General features: G+C 53.4%; 6 protein-coding genes across 6 annotated transcripts; all 6 read left to right on the top strand.

Annotated features, from left to right (window-relative positions):
* Nucleotides 1-1,002, top strand: MYCGRDRAFT_96672 (uncharacterized protein; the record flags this gene model as incomplete). Its single annotated transcript, XM_003848325.1, has 1 exon — nucleotides 1-1,002. The coding sequence occupies one exon, from the start codon at nucleotides 1-3 to the stop codon at nucleotides 1,000-1,002; it is 1,002 nt and encodes a 333-aa protein (XP_003848373.1).
* A 1,317-nt stretch (nucleotides 1,003-2,319) lies between these two features.
* MYCGRDRAFT_88038 (uncharacterized protein) lies at nucleotides 2,320-4,295 on the top strand (the record flags this gene model as incomplete). The annotated part of the gene is made up of 5 exons (XM_003848326.1): nucleotides 2,320-2,442; nucleotides 2,633-2,855; nucleotides 2,907-3,604; nucleotides 3,693-3,980; nucleotides 4,104-4,295. The coding sequence occupies 5 exons, from the start codon at nucleotides 2,320-2,322 to the stop codon at nucleotides 4,293-4,295; spliced, it is 1,524 nt and encodes a 507-aa protein (XP_003848374.1).
* Nucleotides 4,296-5,418: 1,123 nt separating this feature from the next.
* On the top strand, nucleotides 5,419-7,306 carry MYCGRDRAFT_63693 (uncharacterized protein; the record flags this gene model as incomplete). Its single annotated transcript, XM_003848327.1, has 3 exons — nucleotides 5,419-6,372; nucleotides 6,424-7,195; nucleotides 7,284-7,306. Coding segments are annotated over 3 exons (1,701 nt in total), but the record flags the coding sequence as incomplete, so codon positions are not given.
* Nucleotides 7,307-8,702: 1,396 nt separating this feature from the next.
* MYCGRDRAFT_49843 (uncharacterized protein) lies at nucleotides 8,703-10,185 on the top strand (the record flags this gene model as incomplete). The annotated part of the gene is made up of 4 exons (XM_003848328.1): nucleotides 8,703-9,055; nucleotides 9,132-9,349; nucleotides 9,417-9,763; nucleotides 9,829-10,185. 4 exons carry the CDS (start codon nucleotides 8,703-8,705, stop codon nucleotides 10,183-10,185), a joined length of 1,275 nt encoding a protein of 424 aa, XP_003848376.1.
* Nucleotides 10,186-15,276: 5,091 nt separating this feature from the next.
* MYCGRDRAFT_106132 (uncharacterized protein) lies at nucleotides 15,277-15,762 on the top strand (the record flags this gene model as incomplete). The annotated part of the gene is made up of 2 exons (XM_003848329.1): nucleotides 15,277-15,558; nucleotides 15,601-15,762. 2 exons carry the CDS (start codon nucleotides 15,383-15,385, stop codon nucleotides 15,602-15,604), a joined length of 180 nt encoding a protein of 59 aa, XP_003848377.1.
* Nucleotides 15,763-16,962: 1,200 nt separating this feature from the next.
* On the top strand, nucleotides 16,963-18,489 carry MYCGRDRAFT_96676 (uncharacterized protein; the record flags this gene model as incomplete). The annotated part of the gene is made up of 1 exon (XM_003848330.1): nucleotides 16,963-18,489. The coding sequence occupies one exon, from the start codon at nucleotides 16,963-16,965 to the stop codon at nucleotides 18,487-18,489; it is 1,527 nt and encodes a 508-aa protein (XP_003848378.1).
* Between the last annotated feature and the right edge of the window lie 285 nt (nucleotides 18,490-18,774).

Genomic DNA, 18,774 nt, shown 5'->3' on the forward strand with positions numbered 1-18,774 from the left:
ATGCCATCGGCGAAACAAACCGCTCCCATGGACGTCAACGCTCGACCGCCGATGTCGTGGTGCGTCGACTGCGCCAACAACGGTCTAGAGTTTTGCGACAGACAGATCAACACCCCGTGCACACAGTGTACGCAACACAACAACAAACCGGAAACCGTCAATCCACGCGTATGCACTCAGGCGCATCCTCGGGCCTGGCCACATCCAACCAAGTGGCAGGCCAGACAGATGGAGAGGCGCATGATGAGGAATCTCGACGGTACTGGGCGTGTTATCGGCAATGTTGGCAAGGTCATCGTCGATACCAGACCACCTCCTGCTCCCCAACCGCAGCAGCCACTCAGGATACAGCAGCCGCTCAGAGCGCAGCAAACCGGCAATCGTCGACCCGCATTGACGCGCCCACTGCCATCGGCTCATAGACCATTGCCAGGCAGCCCATACCTACCACCTGCTACCGCACCTGGCTATGCAGGAGCACCGCGATATGGCTACGGACATGCACCCCCGCCACCGCCGGCCCAGCAGCAGCATCGCTATGGCTACGGCCCGCCACCACATCTCCATCCGGACTGGGCTCATTTCCAACCGGACTGGGCTCGTCAGCAGTACGGACATGTTCAGCAGCCTGCGGCCACTCCACAATATCCGCCATCACCACCACCACTACTTCCAGCATCGCCACCTCCAACGGCAGCTGAGATGCTAATCAGACAGCAAGTTGAAATCGCAAAGCTGAAGGAAGAAGCCGCTGAGTGGAAGCGGCAAGCCAATGCACGCAACGCCCCGAAGGAGGTGAAGCAGTGTGACGCCGATAGACTGCCTGTCGAGAGTGTCAAGGTCAAGCGAGAGCGGGAACCAGAAGATGACAGCACGTTCGAACCGGCCAGCAAAGACCGGCGTCCAAATGGCGTGGAAAACCGTGCGGCCAGTCCGAAGATCAAGGTGGAGCCCGGGGTTGAGGAGCAAACTGACAGCAGGGCCCATGATGATCGTCGCTGAGCGTCTTCGCGCTTCTGCAGCAGACCGTGAGGCATCTTGTTGCAACTTTTCGCCTATCCATGCGGAGTCTGAAGTATCTCATACTTTCTTTCTCTTGCACGATCGCGTGTCTCTCGCACCATCGGCTGTCTCTTGCACCTTCGAGTGTCTCTTGCATTCTACAACATCTCTTACAAGGCTTCGCCATCTTCTGCAGCATCTAATCCAGTGCCTGTGTTTCTCTGAGCAGCATCTTCTGGGGCGCGCTGAAGTCAGACTGAAGGTCGCCAAAGGGGTTCGGCAAACATGGGTGGTGTCTGGGAGTTATGAACGGGCGCATTTATGGAAGAAGAACGACGCGTGAATCGAGATGATGAGGAGATTGACAGCACAGCAAGGCGACGGACGTGAAGATGGACAGCGTAGGGAGATTGGCAGCGTCGACGTGTATGTTCAAGGTTCCATGTTACCAAATTAGACAAGCATCACATCACATCGGTTTCCGATAATCACGTGCTCGTGCCCCCACTTCTCGGTCCTTATCGCATTTTGAGGGGAGATGGGAGGGCTGGCAGAGGAGGGGTTGCTTGCTCTTCCATTTTACACCAACGTTATTCGCAAGTATCTCAACGAACCAAAGAATACCTTGACCTTGTTCTTCACACTTGCGCAGCTTCCTTTATTGGAATCTCCCTCGGACGGGAGCCGGACAGGAACCTCGCACCACGTCGAATCAATCGTCTTCAGGGCCCGACCTTCCAAGCTGTACGAAGCTCCAGGCAGCTCTCCCACCTCCCCTTCGTCAGTCCCACCCGAGCTCGGCTGAGAGCCGCGCAGCATTCCACAGCACAGCTAGACGCCATTGAGAGCGAGACGACGGTCGCTGTATCTTGCTGCGAAAGGGCGCATCGCTGTAGGGTGTGTTAGCGGACGAGAGCGAGCCCGTATTCTCCATCCGCGACAAATCTCTCACAGTAGACGGACTGCCTCGATCGAGCAACAGAATCCCGTCGTTCTTCGTCACCACCACACACTAGACTGCCCGTGGCCAACCTCAGGCTCATACTTTCTTGCTTGCCGGTCGGCTCTTCTCGCATTGCTCAGCGTTCCCCCCACACCAGAACCCGAAGCTCTCCAATTCCGCGGGTGCACCACCACCGACCTGTCCTTGTCTCATCCAACCAGCAGCAACGCACCGACCAGCTCCAGCTCCAGCAGCCTCAGCTCGCTCCAGCTCTCACACAGCTTGCGGTCCACCTGATCTGGATCCCACCGCGACCCTCGACAAGGCATTGACTGGTGACTGGAGTGGCATCTACCCCTGCCTGCTCGCGCACCATGCCGCCCCGCACCGCCGCCAACAACCTCACCTCCTCCTTCAACATCGCCGACGCCAACAACGAAGTCGTCTGTCCCTTGCGCAATCAAGATGGCAGCAATTGTAGAAAGCGGTGCCTTGGCGTGAGTGAATACATATCCTCGAACATGCCTCTTGCAATGCACCTCGCCCTCTGTCGCATTGTCGCTCAACCAAGCTTGCACTTCACCTCAATGCAACATGCGATCGCTTCGAGAAGCAGGCACGACCCACTGACATTCACCCTTCATACCATACCCTCAATCCCGTACTGACCACACCTCTCCACCACAGGAAAAGCGCTTTCGCTCCATGCAAGAGCACATTCGCCGAGCACACCCCGAGTACTACATCCCGAAACTACCCGCCACGAAAGAGAGCTTCGAGTTGATGATCAACACTCCACCGCATGAGATACCACCCCCGCAAGAGAACAATAACAACAACAACACACCCAACAACTCTACTTCGGTGCTGCGGCAGCTCCAACACACACAACAGCTCTCTGATCCGTCAGGTCTGTCACCATCATTCAACCTTGACGGTCATATGGGCTCATCCTACGAAGGATATCACGCTCTCGGCGGTCACGATGGTGGTTACTACACCGCCGGTGACGCCGAAGCCGCCGCCATCTTCACCAACATGCAGTTTCAACAACGCTCCTCTGACGAGTACCGTCGAGGCTCCCTCATACCCGCCGCAAGTGCTGCCGCCGCACTAGCACAATTACATTCCCATCGAGGTGCCGACTCAGATTGGCCCACTGAGAGCATGGGACAGCAGGTGATCTTCCCTTCCCTGCAGATGTCGCCGACAGTCACTGAGGCCGATCTTCTTCAGGACTATTACGGGTCCAACAATGACCTCAAATCCAACCCTTTCCACGTCGATCCTCAGCTCGAAGACAACTCCTACCTCCACGATCACTCACAGTTCCAACCCAACTCGCATTCAGACGGCCCTGCAGGTTTGATCTCTCCATCCGATCGTCCCAGCACACTTCCTCCCTTACAGAGAAGTCTGTCTCGGGGTGGTCATTCGAATCGACCTCGCAAGTCAAGTCTGTCTCAACAGGCGAGAATGGCCAAGCATGAGCGGAAGAGATCGAAAGACTTGATCAAGCGGAGTAGTGGTGGTGATCGCAAAGCCTTTAGTGCCGAGCCCAGCAACAATCCAGCCTTTCTCTACGGTAAGAGGTGGGAAGACCTGATTGATGCTGCTGCCAGTGCTACAGAGGAGGAGGACTCGAGAGATCTGACGCCGGTATGTTGATTTGTCTTGTTGAGATGTGCCGGATCAGCGCCATTTGTCTTCGTCGCCCCTGGGAAAACAACGCTCACCCCCCTCTCAGATCCCCGCATCGCCATATCAATCACCACAAGTCGCCTCTCGCACCTCATTACCGCCACCCTTCGGCGGTCTCGGCGCTCAATTCACCTCCTTCCAAGCATCACCCCTCAACCGTGCTCTCACTCCACCCGACGCAAATCACCACTCCGGCCTCGACATGCAAACCTTCCCCTCCGTGGACGACTCATCACTCTCCTCCAACCTGTCTCATCAACACCACAACTCCGCGGACTCGGGCTCCCAATTTCAGATCATGAACCCCTCATCAATCGACTCGACTTCGTCGGAAGTATTTCCACCAGGATCCGGCGGCAGCGGTAGCGGTGGTCCGATTGGCAGTTCTAGCGGCGGTGTAGGTCTGAACTCCACCACCGCCACCGCGGGTCTCAGTGGCGCGAATGGACCAGTCCAGATCTACTGTGCGGGATGTCGAAGGCTGTGCTCGCTGAAGGAAGCGTTTGCGTGTACTGGATGTATTTGTGGGCTTTGCGGCGTCTGCGCGAATGCGATTGTGAGCGAGCAGAGTCGTGGGAGGATGAGCATGTGTCCGAGGTGCCATGTCATGGATTCGAGTTACAAGCCTTTTGCATTGGATTTTCGGTAGATGTGGGCGGGAGTGAGGACTGAGAGGATGAGGAAAAAGTTTCACTTCGTTTGGGCGGAAGACGCAGTTTGAGTTGTCATGAAGCGATGACTTCACGAAAAGATACAGCACATGCCGCCATGATGAATATGGTTGGACATGGAATCGATCTGGAAACTTCAGACAGGATTGGGCCGGGCAGCCTTTTTGACTTCTTCTCCTCGCTCTGGGCTGGCTTCTTTGCTTTTGGATCGAGAATAGATCGGGTTTTGGGCGTTCAAGGAATTCTGGGATGAGACCCGGCGAGGAAGCCTGGGTGTAGATGATGAGACCATGGCCGCGAGACAGAGATGGGTCGAACGGACCACGAGAGCAGTCCGAGAACTGACTCAAGGCAAGCAAGACGAAGTCGAAAGACCTGGGGAAATTCGTCGATGAGGTATGAGCATGAAGTTACGAAATGACTGAATAGAAGGACTGGACTTCTTTCCTCTTGTGCCTTGAAGGTGAATGTCACACTGTGCTTCAATCTGCACTTGTCTATGTGAGCGGCGGTTGTCGAAGTCGCCCCTATTTAGGTATGCCACCAACCGACTTCTGGTCTATGCTGTGCAATAAGAGTTCTTTGCGCTTCGCAAAGAACACGGCGCCAATCTCCTCCTTCCCCAATGATGAGTCGTATTCCGCCTGAAGCCGGTCCGGTATGATATCATTTCATTGGGCGGATTTAAGCTTTGACGGTAAACTATCATCAAAATTGAATGAAGTCAATGGACAAAGCTCTCGTCTGCACGTTGAACATCTACAACGATACATCGACACGACGGTAGTGCATGCCGAGTGTCGTGGCATTTCCTTACTCACTCTGATTTTGTACATCATTGCGTGTCGAAAGACTCGACAGGTGTCATCGATTGTTGCTCAAGTCTCGCCCCAAACTCGCCGTCGCTGCCGGGCACATCCTTGTCGTGCTTCTGGGGAAATTGGAGCTTGGATCAAATAACATCGGCCTACGTCAGCGTTCCCTTCATTCTGGTATCTGTGCGCAAACCTGTCCGAGTCTCCACCGCCGTTCTTCAATTACACACCTCTTCCCCCTCTCCTACAGGCATCCTCCCTCCTCGTCCACGCACCTGAAGAAGGCCACACTCCTTCACCATCACGCCGTCCCTCGCGAGGATAACATCACAACATGTCGAGTAACTACAGCTCAACAAAGTACGGCTCGGTGCCGTCCCCGAGCACCCCAGGCTATGGCAACTCCGCCGTCACCGACTTCGCCAACCCCTCCTCCGGCCCACCACAAGGCGGTCAATTCACCGAAGAATTCGACGCCTCGCAACGCGGCTCCAGTCTCATCGATGGACCCGGCATCGGTCGCTCCAGCTCCCGCGCGTCGACCGCAGTCGGCGGTGTGTCGCGCAACAACACGCTCAAGAAGAAGACGAGCGTGAAACGCATGGGAAGTTTGCGCCGCAGCGGCAGCAAGAAGAGCATGACCGCCGGCAGCATCCGCGGTGTCTCCGCTCACAACGAGGAAGACTTCCACAGCGCGTTCTTCACTCCCGTGCCGACGACGGGCACCCCGACGGAAGTCCTGGCGAACCGATTTCAGGCGTGGAGATCGCTGCTCAAGTCGCTGATTACGTACTTTCGCGAGATTCAGTCGAGTTACGAGGCGAGGGCTAAGGCGGTGCATAAAGTACAGAACACGCTGGCCAACATGTCGCATCCGTCGGTGTTCTTGTCGAATAACGGACTGGGTGAAGCGGCGAGGATACTGGAGGATTATCATAAACATTCGATGTTAGAGGCGAAGAAGTCGGAGGATATTGAGAATGATGTGATTGGCGCGTTGAGTGGACTGCGCGCGGATTTGGGGCAGAAGATCAAGGAGATTAAGAGTTTAAGTGGGGACTTCAAGAATAGCGTGGAGAAGGAGAAGGAGAATACGAGGAGAGAGGTGGAGAAGTTGAAGGATGCGTTGCAGCATGCTGGGCATGAGGATGCTGTGGGGAAGAATGATCCGTATGTGGTCAGGTTGGGAGTGGAGAGGGCGATTGAACGGCAGTTGGATGAGGAGAATTATTTGCATCGGGTATGTTGTGACTGAGGAGAGAGGGTGGAGTACTGTGCTAACTTGTTACAGGCATACCTCAACCTTGAGAGCTCCGGCCGTGAGCTCGAGGCTATTGTGGTTGGCGAGATCCAGAAAGCATACAACGCTCTCGCTGGCATCCTCAAGCGTGAAGGTGACGATGCCTACGCCGCGGTTGAGGGTCTTCGCACTGGTCCAATCGCCATGCCCAAGGATGAAGAGTGGCACCACTTTGTCACCAGTGATCCTCACTTCGTCGATCCTGATCTCCCTCTCCGCCGCATCGAGAACATCGAATATCCCGGCCGAAACCACCCGCAGGCCACCGAGATCCGCGCAGGCATGCTCGAGCGAAAGTCCAAGTACCTCAAATCGTACACGCCCGGCTGGTACGTCCTCTCCGCCACCCACCTGCACGAATTCAAGTCCGCGGACAAGATCTATACCCAGCCGCCGGTGATGTCGCTCTACCTCCTCGACCAGAAACTCGGCTCTCACAGTGACCGCGGTTCCAGCAGCCACAAATTCATGCTCAAAGGCAAGCAATCCGGCGGCGTGCACAAGGGTCACAACTGGGTCTTCCGCGCCGAATCATTCGAAACGATGATGGCCTGGTTCGAAGACATCCGCGTACTGACCGAGAAGACCGGCGAAGAGCGCAACGCGTTCGTGAGAAAGCACGCTAGAAGCGTCAGTGGCACGAGCGAGCGAGGCACCGTCAGCAGCGATGGTCTCGAAGACGACGAAGCCGATCGTGCGCCCTACTCGGCCGATGTCGCGAGTTTGAACCCGCCTGAGCCGAAACCCCAGCGGCCGCAGCCAGGTGAGTGAGTGCTCCCCTTTTATTGCTGCGTTCCGCGTTATAAACTAGATCGGCTGTACTGATCGTGTGTCTTGTTCGTGATGTCTAGGCGGCAGATTCCCATCTGACCTTGCCCTTCGCACTGTGGGAACGATGCCACCTACCGACGGCCAGGATGATTCGGACGATGATCGCGATGTCGTCCCTGTGCCGAGCAGCGCGCTCTCTGGATCCGCGCAGCAGGAATATGCTGGTCAGGATCCTTACCGCCTGGACGGTGTCCGAACCTCTGTCGAGACAGCTCGCAACGCGCCATATGGCGGTGAGTCCGCTTACATCCAGCAGCCGCAGACGCAGCCTCCACAGCAACCAATTCAGCAGCGCGATGTTGTCAACACCACACCACCACCGGTTCAAACCCAGACCTACGCCCTCCCGATTGAGCGCCAGCCGAGTATCAGCCAGGAACAAGCTCTCCCTCCACCGCAGCAACCCACCACCAGCCCCATCGCCGCGGCAGCACCTCAGACCGCCCCTGTGCAGACCTCCACCGCGACACCCCTCCCAGCCGCCCCCCTCGCCCAGCAAGAAGACATGCCCCACCCCAACCTCGCCTCCGGCGAGTGGGAAATGCCCATCGTCGTTGGTGGAGCGGCCGCTGCGGGTGGTGTAGGAGCCGGCGTGCTCGGTGCGCAGGGTTATCAGCGTCATCAGGAATATGAGAGTGCGAAGACGGTCCCCGTCACGCCGCTTGAACCGGCTGAGCCGTTGAACCCGGGGATTGCGATTCCGATTTTGCCTACGTCGGGAGATGAGAAGGCCGGAGCTGGAATGGATGGCGCGGATGGACATCCCATCCAGACGACTAGCAATACACTGCCGGTCGTATATGCCATTCCCACAGGTGGCAGCAGCCAGGTCGATGATGCTTCAAGCTCCCTCCCTCGCAGTACACCCGCTATACTGGACGATCCCGCGGGAACGAAGCCAGCGAAGATGATTGCTTCAAGCACCACTTCCACCACTAAGAGGGATTCTGGAGAAGAAGCCTTCCCTCTCGGCGGCAACGAGAAAGAAGGCGCGCACTTGACCGGTCAGTTGTTCCCGAGGGTCATCAGACATGATACGAGTTTGAGCGTTAGTAAGTTGCATGTGCCGGGGGAGTTCAAGTGAACACTCTTCCTCGCTGCGATGCGAAATTGCGGACCACAGAGACGACAGAACTAGGGATGGGCGCGAACAGTTGCGTTTGGGAATACACACGGATCGGAGAGGAAGGGAGTGCGTGGATTGGTTGGTACACATGAGGACCGGGAGGGGTTGGACTTGTAGGTTTATTGTACTGTAGCGTAGGTCTTGCTTTTGGATTCTTTTGTGTATGAAGATGTTTGGCACTTTTTTGATCGGAAACAGTCTACACATGGGACCCCGCTAGTTCAAGCTAGTTCGACATCCCTCCAGGCTCTCTAGTCGATAATCATCGACAGTCTATCGACTCGCAGCTGGTTCATCAACCCATCGCTTTGGCATGTTTCGGGCAGCCAGCGTAAGAAAGCTTATTGCTCGTTCGATCACAACATCCCGTCGCGCCTTCTCATGCACCCACAACCCCGCCTCGATAGATGCGGATCATTACACCTGCAACCTCGACGCCGAGCCGCTCCATCGATATCGAGCGGGCGGCTATCATCCCGTCCGGCTAGGTGATATATTTCACCATGGGCGATACAAAATCCTACACAAACTCGGCTGGGGCAGCTATTCCACCGTTTGGGCCGCGCGAGACTCCAGGCAAGTAAGCCCTTCCTTTGCTCCGCTTGGGACTCATCTTCGCGCACTAACCGAAGCAGTGAGCAAACGTATGTTGCCATCAAGATTCCCGTCGCAACGCTTCGTCGCGAGGGCCAGGAGCGCGAGGCATTGGAGGCGGTTGCCGCCATCGCACCTAGCCACCCAGGGCGACGTTACCTGCCTCTTTGCTGGACCAATTCCCACTCACAGGACCAAATGGAGTGCACCACTGCCTGGTGCTGGATATCGTCGGAACTAGCGTGCAGGACGTGGTGGAGAATCGCTTTGATATGACCCGTCTGCCCGGCCAACTGGCGAGGAGGATTGCACAGCAGGTGATACGAGGAGTGAATTGTCTACACGACCATGGAATCGGGCATGGAGGTTTGTGAAGCCGCCCCACCCACCGCTGCAATTCAAGTGGAAGTTCATATGCTGACAACGCTCTCAGATCTCCACATCCACAACATCGCCTTGGACGTCCCACCAGCACATTCCCTATCGACGGAGGACTTCGTGCAGATCTACGGCGCCCCTGAGACTATGCCCGTGGTCAGGAAGGACGGCCAGCCGATCGTTGAAGCGGGAATACCTCCCTACCTCGTCGCACCGGGCACTCGCAAAGACGACCTGGATGTCGACACTGTCAACGTCAAAATCGTCGACTTTGGCGGGGCGTTCATCCAGTCGACTTCCGCATTGGAGATCCACACTCCGCTCGTGGTTCGCGCGCCGGAGGCCATTTTTCGCGATGAGTACGTCGATACTAGGGTGGATTTGTGGGGTCTGGGTTGCATGGTTGGTGTAGAACAAGACTGCATACCCTCATTACCCGAGACTAATACAACATTCACTGGTTACAGATCTTCGAACTCGTCGCCGGCCAGCCGCCGTTCGACAACATCCTCGTCACGCCCCCCTCTCTCGTCCGCCAGATGCTGACTCTGACGGGCGATGCTCTTCCGGAGCGATGGCACGCGAAGTGGCAAGCGATGTCCGACAGATCCACTGGTCGTCCGACGATAGAAGAAGACGAGGAGGAGGACTTGCGGACGCTCCAGTCATGGCTGGAAGAGGTTTATTTGGAGGGAGAAGGCGAGGCGGGCCTGGATCGAGATGATCTACGGAGAGTTGGTGGGCTTGTACGATCGATGCTTCGCTTGGAGCCTGGGGAGAGGGCGTCCACGCGGCTGGCTTTGCGGGATGAGTGGCTTGCATAGGCTTCTGCGCCAAAAATCGTACAGTCGAGTGCAGACTTGACGTCGACTCCGCCCGCACAGTCGCAGCAAGGCCGGCCAACATTTCGACATGCAGGACATTTGGATGTACTTCGACTTCGAGAAGCTCAGCTACAATTCCCACGACATAGATCCTTCGCATCGCCACTTCGCTGGAACCTCGCAGATGCGATCATAGCTGAAGCGCGAGGCTCCTGCATCGGACGAGTTCGCTCCTCCAGACCGCGTAAGACTGCGGACTCAAATGACCTTTGAAGGCACATTGTGCAGTCAAGGAAAGAGCGACCTGAGTTCGATGAGTACCGTGCCAAAGTCGAAGAGTTCCTGGCTTCTCTGCATCGCAAGACGGAACACGAGCCGCAGCCTTTCATAGATACGACTGCGGATCTTCCTTAATTCTACACTTATCGGTGGAAATGCTGTATATTCAGGCTCGTCGTCTCGTGTCCGTGCAAAAGTTATGCCTGATGTGATGCCTGATGAAAGCCTCGCGCCCAACTACAACCAAAGTTTTCGTCGCTTCCACGCCAACGTCACCTTGTCTCACTTCGACTAAGGTACCACTACAAATCACAATTTTCGTCTTCCACTTCTCTCCCCGAGCTGTGAGACAGGAATACATCAAGTCTGAAGGCAAATCGAGGCACCGTCGGCGTTCTGTCCTCACATTACCAGAGGTCTGGTTCATCGGTCATCCCTCGGCGTGGATTCCACGTGCGACCGTCGTCCGTGGCGCTGGATCCGTCTTCACGACGGGGATTCCTTTCGCACGAGGACGTGGGACCTCATGAATTTTCCGTCTTCGGCCATTACCCTCGCACCCTGGCAAGTGGCAACTATCTTTGGCATTTCGCCGTGTTCATCCACGCTAGAACTATGGGATCCCTGTCACAGCTGTACGACTAGGGATGGCTCCCACGAATACACTACACAGCCTTCCACGCGTGTACACAAGTGTATTCCGTATATACAAATCTTGGTGCAGTAGATACACAAGGGTAATAAATCACGCTTACCTGTATTAGCATAGTAGGTAGTATAGTTATCGGTGTTTCCTCGCTCTTCTTATTGCCGCTGCACCTCTTGTTACTTTTTACTACTCTCGTTGCTCTTAAATGCGACTAATTACATTGCCGTCCTTCTGAAGTGCTCTAAGTAGCTAGTAAGGTCTGTATTCGATAGAGTCGTAACGTTATTAATAGAAGAACGAGGCTAGTAAGGGTGTCGATAGAGGTGCCGGTAGAGTCGTTATTAGTAAACAAAAGGAAGGCTAGTCGCTACAGAGTTGTGTTAGTTCTTACACCTTATAAACTATCTAATTTACTGCTTCTTAAACCCTTAATTTAATGCCGGATTAACGTAGACGCTCTACGAAGAAGCACGTTCGTAAGGAAGACATAGTTTAGTAGGAAGTCGAACGAACGTTCGTTAAGGATAAGCACTATCCTACTATCGTCTATAACTATTATAGCAGCGACTAGATTTCTAATAAGAAGGGCCGTATTATCGAGCACCTAAAGAAGTGTACTAAGTTGCCGGAGCGGTTGTAGCGGCGTTTCTAACCTAAGCGAATGCCCTTCGAGGATGCTAATACTCTAAGTAGTAAGATCCCTTCGAGCCCTTCGCGGCGCCGTTAGCGAGGAATGCTCTAGTTCGTAGACACTATATCGCAGGCCGACAAGGAGGCTGCTACTAAGGCTTGCGGTTAATAGATCTTTAGCGCCGGACTGCCTCTTAGTGTTATTAGTAATCTAGGATTCCTTAAGTTCTATTAGCGTCTTCGACTGTCCTTTAAGCCGCCGTTAAGGAAGGCGCTTATAGGCACGATACTACTACGGTAGTACCTAGCTATAAAGGAGAAGATCGATAATACCGTCCGGCGTAGTACTAACATTACGTTAGTAACAGATAGATAGTCGAATCTACGCGGTAAGGCAATTGTTAATTATCTTATAGTAAGTATAGTCGGCTTAGTACCGAAGTTAAAGCATACTAATCGTCGTTTATAGGTTACCTCTCGAGCACTATATTTCCTCCGCTCGATCGCGACTAAACTCGATCGCTATACCGGCTAGTATCTCGCTAACGGCCTCTTAGATGTCGTTAAAGAATATCCTAGAAAAGTAGTTACGTTATGCACTAATAATACATTAAACATAAGGTCGATACGTATAAAGGTATGTTGCGACTTCCTTTAATACTAAGTTACCGTCCTATTCTAGTTAAGCGCGGCTTCTAGCGTAGCGGAAGGGACGGGACGAGCTTATCGATAAGATTCTAGCTAATTAGCTAACGCTATTCTAGGTGTCGGAGCTGCACCCTTATATTATCGGACTTAGCTATAACTCTTATAACTTTAACAACCTTATATGCGATATTTATAAGGAAGATAGCATCGCTATAGCATTCTAGCGCTTTAAGGAGGTAGCTAAGTACTTTAAGAACTACCCCTTCGCTACCGAGACGCTTAGGCACATCGTAAACGGTCTACTTTTAGTCTTCTAGCTGCCTAGTAAAACGCGTTAGTAAGGTAAGCTAAACTGCGCAAAGAGCATTAACGATAAGCGGCGACACCTTTAGACTCTCGCGAACGATGTAGAAGAGTATGCTATTATATTGCTCGGTCTAGGCGCGTCGTTAGACGCTTAAGAAGTATAGCGACGGATCTTAGCTATTCTTTAATATTATACCTTCTGGCCGGACTTAAAAAGCTACCTCGAGCTAATAACCCTATTCCTTATAGTTACGCTAGCTCTTAAGACTAACAGACTATCGCTCTTAAGAGTATATAGCTATTAGAAGATACTCTTTAACACGTTATTTAACAATAGCCTTATCCGCTAAAGTAGACTTAACGAGCTCCTCGAGCACCGTTACCGGATCGCCTATTATCCCCTTATAATTATTGCCTACCTCGTAGATCCCTATGTGCGCGACAATAAGGACTACCGCTTTATTCTTATCGACAATAAGTAGCTCGACAGCTTGCAGCTATAGCTATACGAGCACTATTACTACAGCCTTCTAAAGGACAGCAAGCTCGACTAATTAACCGCTGCTAAGCGCACCGCTCTTAACGACACTATAATAGTAGAGGTAGTAGCTAGACTTACGCTACTTCGTTCGAAGTAAGGCCTATTTAGTAACGGGATAACTTAGTAGGCTTACTACCTAATAACTCCTATCTAATAGTAGCATAACTTCTTTAAGGATAGTATACTAGCTCTAACCTCTCTCGCGTTGCTAGCCCTATTAATTGTGCTAACAACCGGCACTGCCGAGCGCAACTAGTTAGCTTATAGCTTTATTTATAACCTCCGCCGTAACAAGCTGTCCTATAACACCGTAGAGATGCTTGTCTATTTGTACTAGAACCTCCGCATATAACGCAAGCTTACTAACAGCTCTAAGGGACTCGACGACGATAAAGGGGATAAGTTTAAGAGCCCTAGTAATATTATTACATGCGTATATAGACAGGACTTTAATAAGCAGTAAGGAAGGTAGTAGAGTTAGTAGTGTTAATAACGCAGTCTATTATATACACGTAACTGACTATACCACTTCAGGTTAACCTCACATACACGACACAGTATATACATGGTGTAATACACCGTGTGTTGCCACCGGCGGTCGCCATACACGGTGGATAGCCATCCCTATGTACGACTCGCGGAAGTCCGCTTGCGGCGGGGTCTTTGCACTATTTGTGCGTCATATCGAACTCACACACCGCCTGATTCACGGACTGCTTTGACTGGTGACATGTGGTCCCCGTATAGGTATACGCACAGCACCACTGACGGACAGCTGCCGTGCCGCGTATCGGCACAGGAGAAAGGCGAATGTCGCACTTTGTGTGAAAGAAACAGCCGAGAATAGACGACCTTAGACAACTGCGCCACTTCGGCGGTGGAGATCCTACAGGAACACTATCTCGACGCCTCGCGACTGAGCTGGCACGACAGGAACGGGATTTTACTCCTCCACGGGTGTTGGTATGCCACCTGTCGGACCACCACTGGTGCGACGGAACAATCCAACACCAGAGACCGGACGCACGAGCAGCTCCCCGATCAGCGTCGGGACGTGGCTGGGCGAAGTCGCCATGTCGCATTACATTGCATGTGCAAGCTGACCGCGCCGCAGGGCAAACTTTCTCGCCTTATTCAAGGTTTTTACTTCGGGAGAAAGGCGGCGTGAGCTTTGATGTCACCTATAGGTGGATCCGCCTTATACGTGACCTGCCTCCTACGAGAGAAGGGTCTTGTATAAGAGGTAGGGCCACGGGCGACAATTCTGGTAGGTTTTCGAACCATCTCTGGTACCTTTCATCATTGGCGTCGTTCACTGCTACCACTCATCACTTGCCGCAAACAATTCACAGAGTTGCACAAAGGCGGAAGTTACTTTCTTTGTTGAATATATTTGAGGTCAAAGAATCCCCGTTCCAAGACGTTTTGTCAAAGAACAGCTCTACCCACCCTTCCTCTCTTTATTGCAACGAGAAAAAAAAGTTCAGCGACGTGCCCATTGCTCTACAACACCACCGTCGACAACACTCAACGATCAACCATGAAGTCGACCTTCTTCCTCACCACCGCCTTTGCGGCCCTCACTCTCGCTGCTCCGTTGGCCAAGAGGGTACGTCCCAACACCCCAAACAACAAGACCAATTCCAACTAACATCCCACCAGCAATGCATGATCGACGAATGCGGCGTGCAAACCTGCAACGACACCCCAACCTGCACCACCTACGAAGACGGCAGCATCGCCTGCGTCGCCAAGCGCTCCCTCCCGGCCACCAACATCGTCTTCAAACGCCAGTGCTTCTTCGACGAAGCTGGTGCTCAGACTTGTCTTGATACCTCCACCTGCCGTGAGAATGAAGACGGCAGTGTGGTCTGTGTCGGCAAGCGGAGCGAGGAAGGGTTGATGAAGCGACAGTGTTATATTGATGAGGCGGGGGTGCAGCATTGTATTGATACGACACCCGGGTGTCCGCCGAAGGATGGTGGGGAGACGATCCCGCCGAGTTATGAGGAGCCACCGACTTATGAGGAGCCGCCGAGTACTGAGCAGCCACCGAGTACTGAGCAGCCACCGACTACCGAGCAGCCGCCATCTTATTCCGTCAAGCGAGGAACGGAAAACACCAACGGCATGGCGAAGCGCGCATGCTACTTCGACGCCCAAGGCCAACAGCACTGCAGCACTACTTCCAACTGCACGACCCGGGACGACGGGTCCGTGGTCTGCGTTGGCAAGCGAGAGGCGGAAGCGGAAGTGGCTTAACGAAGAGGCAATGCGACTTCGACGCGCAGGGCAAACAGCACTGCAATCCCAACCCTCGCTGCACGAAGAGACCGGACGGATCGGTGGTTTGCGTTGGCAAGTGAGGAGAGTTGTCGGTGCTGTATGATTGCGCAGCGATTTGGTGGTCGAACAGGACAAGACGAATTTATGACTTTATGAAATGTAGATGCAGGATGACCGGGATCCTGTGGGAACATAGAATTGGCGAGATAGTTAATAATGGCCTTTATGGCAGAGTTTGAAGAAATTGACATTCCTTTGACCGTGCCCGTTCATCCAGTTCGTCATGCTTTCACAATTTCGCGGCCGAAAATGTGTTCTGCTGCAGGGCAAGGGATCCTGCTGAGTCATGATCCTCGTCCTTCTCTCTCGTCTCTTTGTGCTCACGTTCTTCTGCTCCATCCATCGAACATCCTTTCCACCAATTCAGCGTACAGGTCGAGATCAAATGGCGGCTCCAGGACGGAAATGATAGTGTGACACGATGGCTTTCAAGCAATAGTCCACTCTCCCTCATTCGCAGGAGTCTCATGGTCGTTGCAACTTTACGCCACACGACACCGCTTTTACGCTTCACAAAGCCCGAGACAATGCGTTGTCATTGTCAGCTAAGTCAATGGTATTGGGTCAGAGATTCAAGAGAGAGCAAGTCAATGAAGATTGCGAGATGTCGAAACCACGAGGAGGAAACGTACTGCGTGGCGAGTTGCCTACTTTGCCTTCTTTCCCCGAGGACCTTTGGCATCGGGAACGAATCAAGACCAGGAGGCCAGCCACATATTTCGGACTGATGCTAACATTCTGCTATTTCGTCGGATAGCTCGCCGCCTGGTCTCGGGCGTCATGCAGCGATCTTTCTACGGAACGACGAGGTTTCCTCATGACCTTCGACGAGCTCAATCAGTGAAACATGATTCGCGAACTGAACACTTTCTCAAGACAAAGACATGCCATCGGTCGAGCTTTACCCTGTGTTGCAGGTCGATCTCTTGGGAGTTCTTTGTCCGATGCCAACGATGCAACCTCGACTGAAACCTCGAGATGGCCACGCAAGACAGAGATAGGGGCCGGACGTGGCTAGGTAACACTGGTATCTGGAACACAAGTAAGACAGAGATAGGGGAATGCTCAAGGCATCATCACAGATCTGGAAGTGTAAGTACTCTCAGTCTCCCTGTCTCCTTCGCCCTTCTCTTGCGTTCGTCACACGACCCTCCAGTATACACACAACACCCAGCAACTTCATTGTTCTCCATATATCCATCCACAATGCCCTTGTACACCCTCCCTTTGATCTTTGCGCCATTGTGCTCAATCTTCTTTGTGAGCGCTTGGCCAACATGCTGCTATATAGCGCACTCGCCGCTCTCCTCTCTTTCGCCGACCATTCCTCTTCAAATCATCAAGCTCAACGTCTGGAACGTTGACCATCGATACCAAAATGATGTCTTCTCGCCACGCTCCCGATTCCGCACCTACTCCGCCTCTCGATCCAACCTTTGGCATCGAGATCGAATGCATTCTCTTGGATGTGTCTTCGGGTAACGAGAGGCACGAGCGTGCCGCACGCCAGTATCTTGCGCAGACGGCTGTACACGCAGCACTCTCTCGTGCGACTACAGCGCAATGCGCTAGGTGCGGAGAAAAGTACAAATACACTCTTCCACTCAATGAGCCGACCCACTATAGGCTCAAGGTCACCCCGGAACACAGCCGCTGGACGGTTTCCTACGACCAAAGTCTGAGACTCTCGCCGGATGAGAGGATCATCATGGGCGCTAGTCCCATTGCTGACGATGCCGTCTGGTCACCAACACCAGCCGAACTTGCCATTGAGATCAACAGCCGAGTGCTCTCGTGGAACGTTGACACTTCTGAGCCGGAGCACGAAAAGCATACACACCGGATCTCCGCCGACGATGAGGTGAGACTTGTCTACCGCTTGTTGAATGAAGACTTTGTGAATAACGACAGTGCAGCATACAAGATGCTAACAAATCCGTCGTGCAGCACGCACGTTCACATCGGCAATGGCAAGAACGGCTTCCGCGTGCCCACGGTCAAGAACATTGTCTCCACCGTCTTGGCCTGCGAGCGACCTCTGGACACTATCCATTCCGTTGATCGGATCGGAGGGCGCAATGGCGAAGGCAAGGTCAACCCGTCACCTTACAACAATCCCTGGTCGGCGCATATGATGGAACTGGTTCTGCGACCCGCTAATCCAAGTCGTTTCCCATGCATTGAGTTCCCCAAAAACGCTGCTCTGGAGCAAGCGGCCAAACAATTCGATGTCCCTTCTTGGCTGACTATCATTGGATGTACTAATGGCGTTGACGACCTGAAAGCTTGTCAGCATCAGTACGGGCATCATTCGACGGTCAATCTGGACAATCTGCGGGATGAAAACAACTTGCAATCCTCCCACCATTTCTTACAGACCATTGAATTCCGTCAGCACGCCGGAACATTGTCTGCTGACAAAATCATGGCGTGGGTTGAGGTGGTCGTCAAGATGGCTGAATTCGCTGACTCTCACACAGAGCAACAGATCACAGATCTTTGCAATGGCGATTGGGCAGCAGATGATCACAACATTCACCGCCTACTGCTGAGGATCGGCGTTTCCCAAACGACTCGTGAACATTACGCCTCTCGTGCGAATGGCGGCGACAGCAAGAAGGGCACCGCAGAGCAACAGTCGGACTCGCCAGACCCGTTGACCCGCCGCGAAAGAGTGGACGCAGTCCTCACTCATGCCCGTGGAGTCGAAAATCGGAATGCATCTCCAGCCAACATCCTACGCAGGATCCGCGAAAAGTTCTTCAGTGGCTGCTACGGCCAGTTCAGCCGAGATCTAGTCGAAAAGCTGCGAGCGTCCAAAACGCTCACGGGCGATGAGGAGGACCAGCTGGAGAAGCTGACGATCGGCTGGAGGCCCGAGGGAATGACTGAAGACGACTCTTGACCACCAATGGACGATATTGCCAACGACATGTTGAGCCAACTCGTCTCCGACCTCGCGGACCCGGAACCAGAAATGGACGACTTCGCGACTGAATTGAACATTCGGCTGATGGATGTTCTGGCCATGCGACGAACGGGTCGAGTATTGGACATTTACATCGACGGAGAGAAGAGTCAACTGCTGGCAGATCGGCACTTCTCCTCGTAGACTGCTGTGCTTCAAATAGCATGAATATATATTCTGGTAATATCTCGCGTTGCCATCGAGCCTCGCATGAACACTGAA

This window comes from Zymoseptoria tritici, chromosome 11, assembly GCF_000219625.1.
Source record: "Zymoseptoria tritici IPO323 chromosome 11, whole genome shotgun sequence".
Lineage (NCBI taxonomy): Eukaryota > Fungi > Ascomycota > Dothideomycetes > Mycosphaerellales > Mycosphaerellaceae > Zymoseptoria > Zymoseptoria tritici.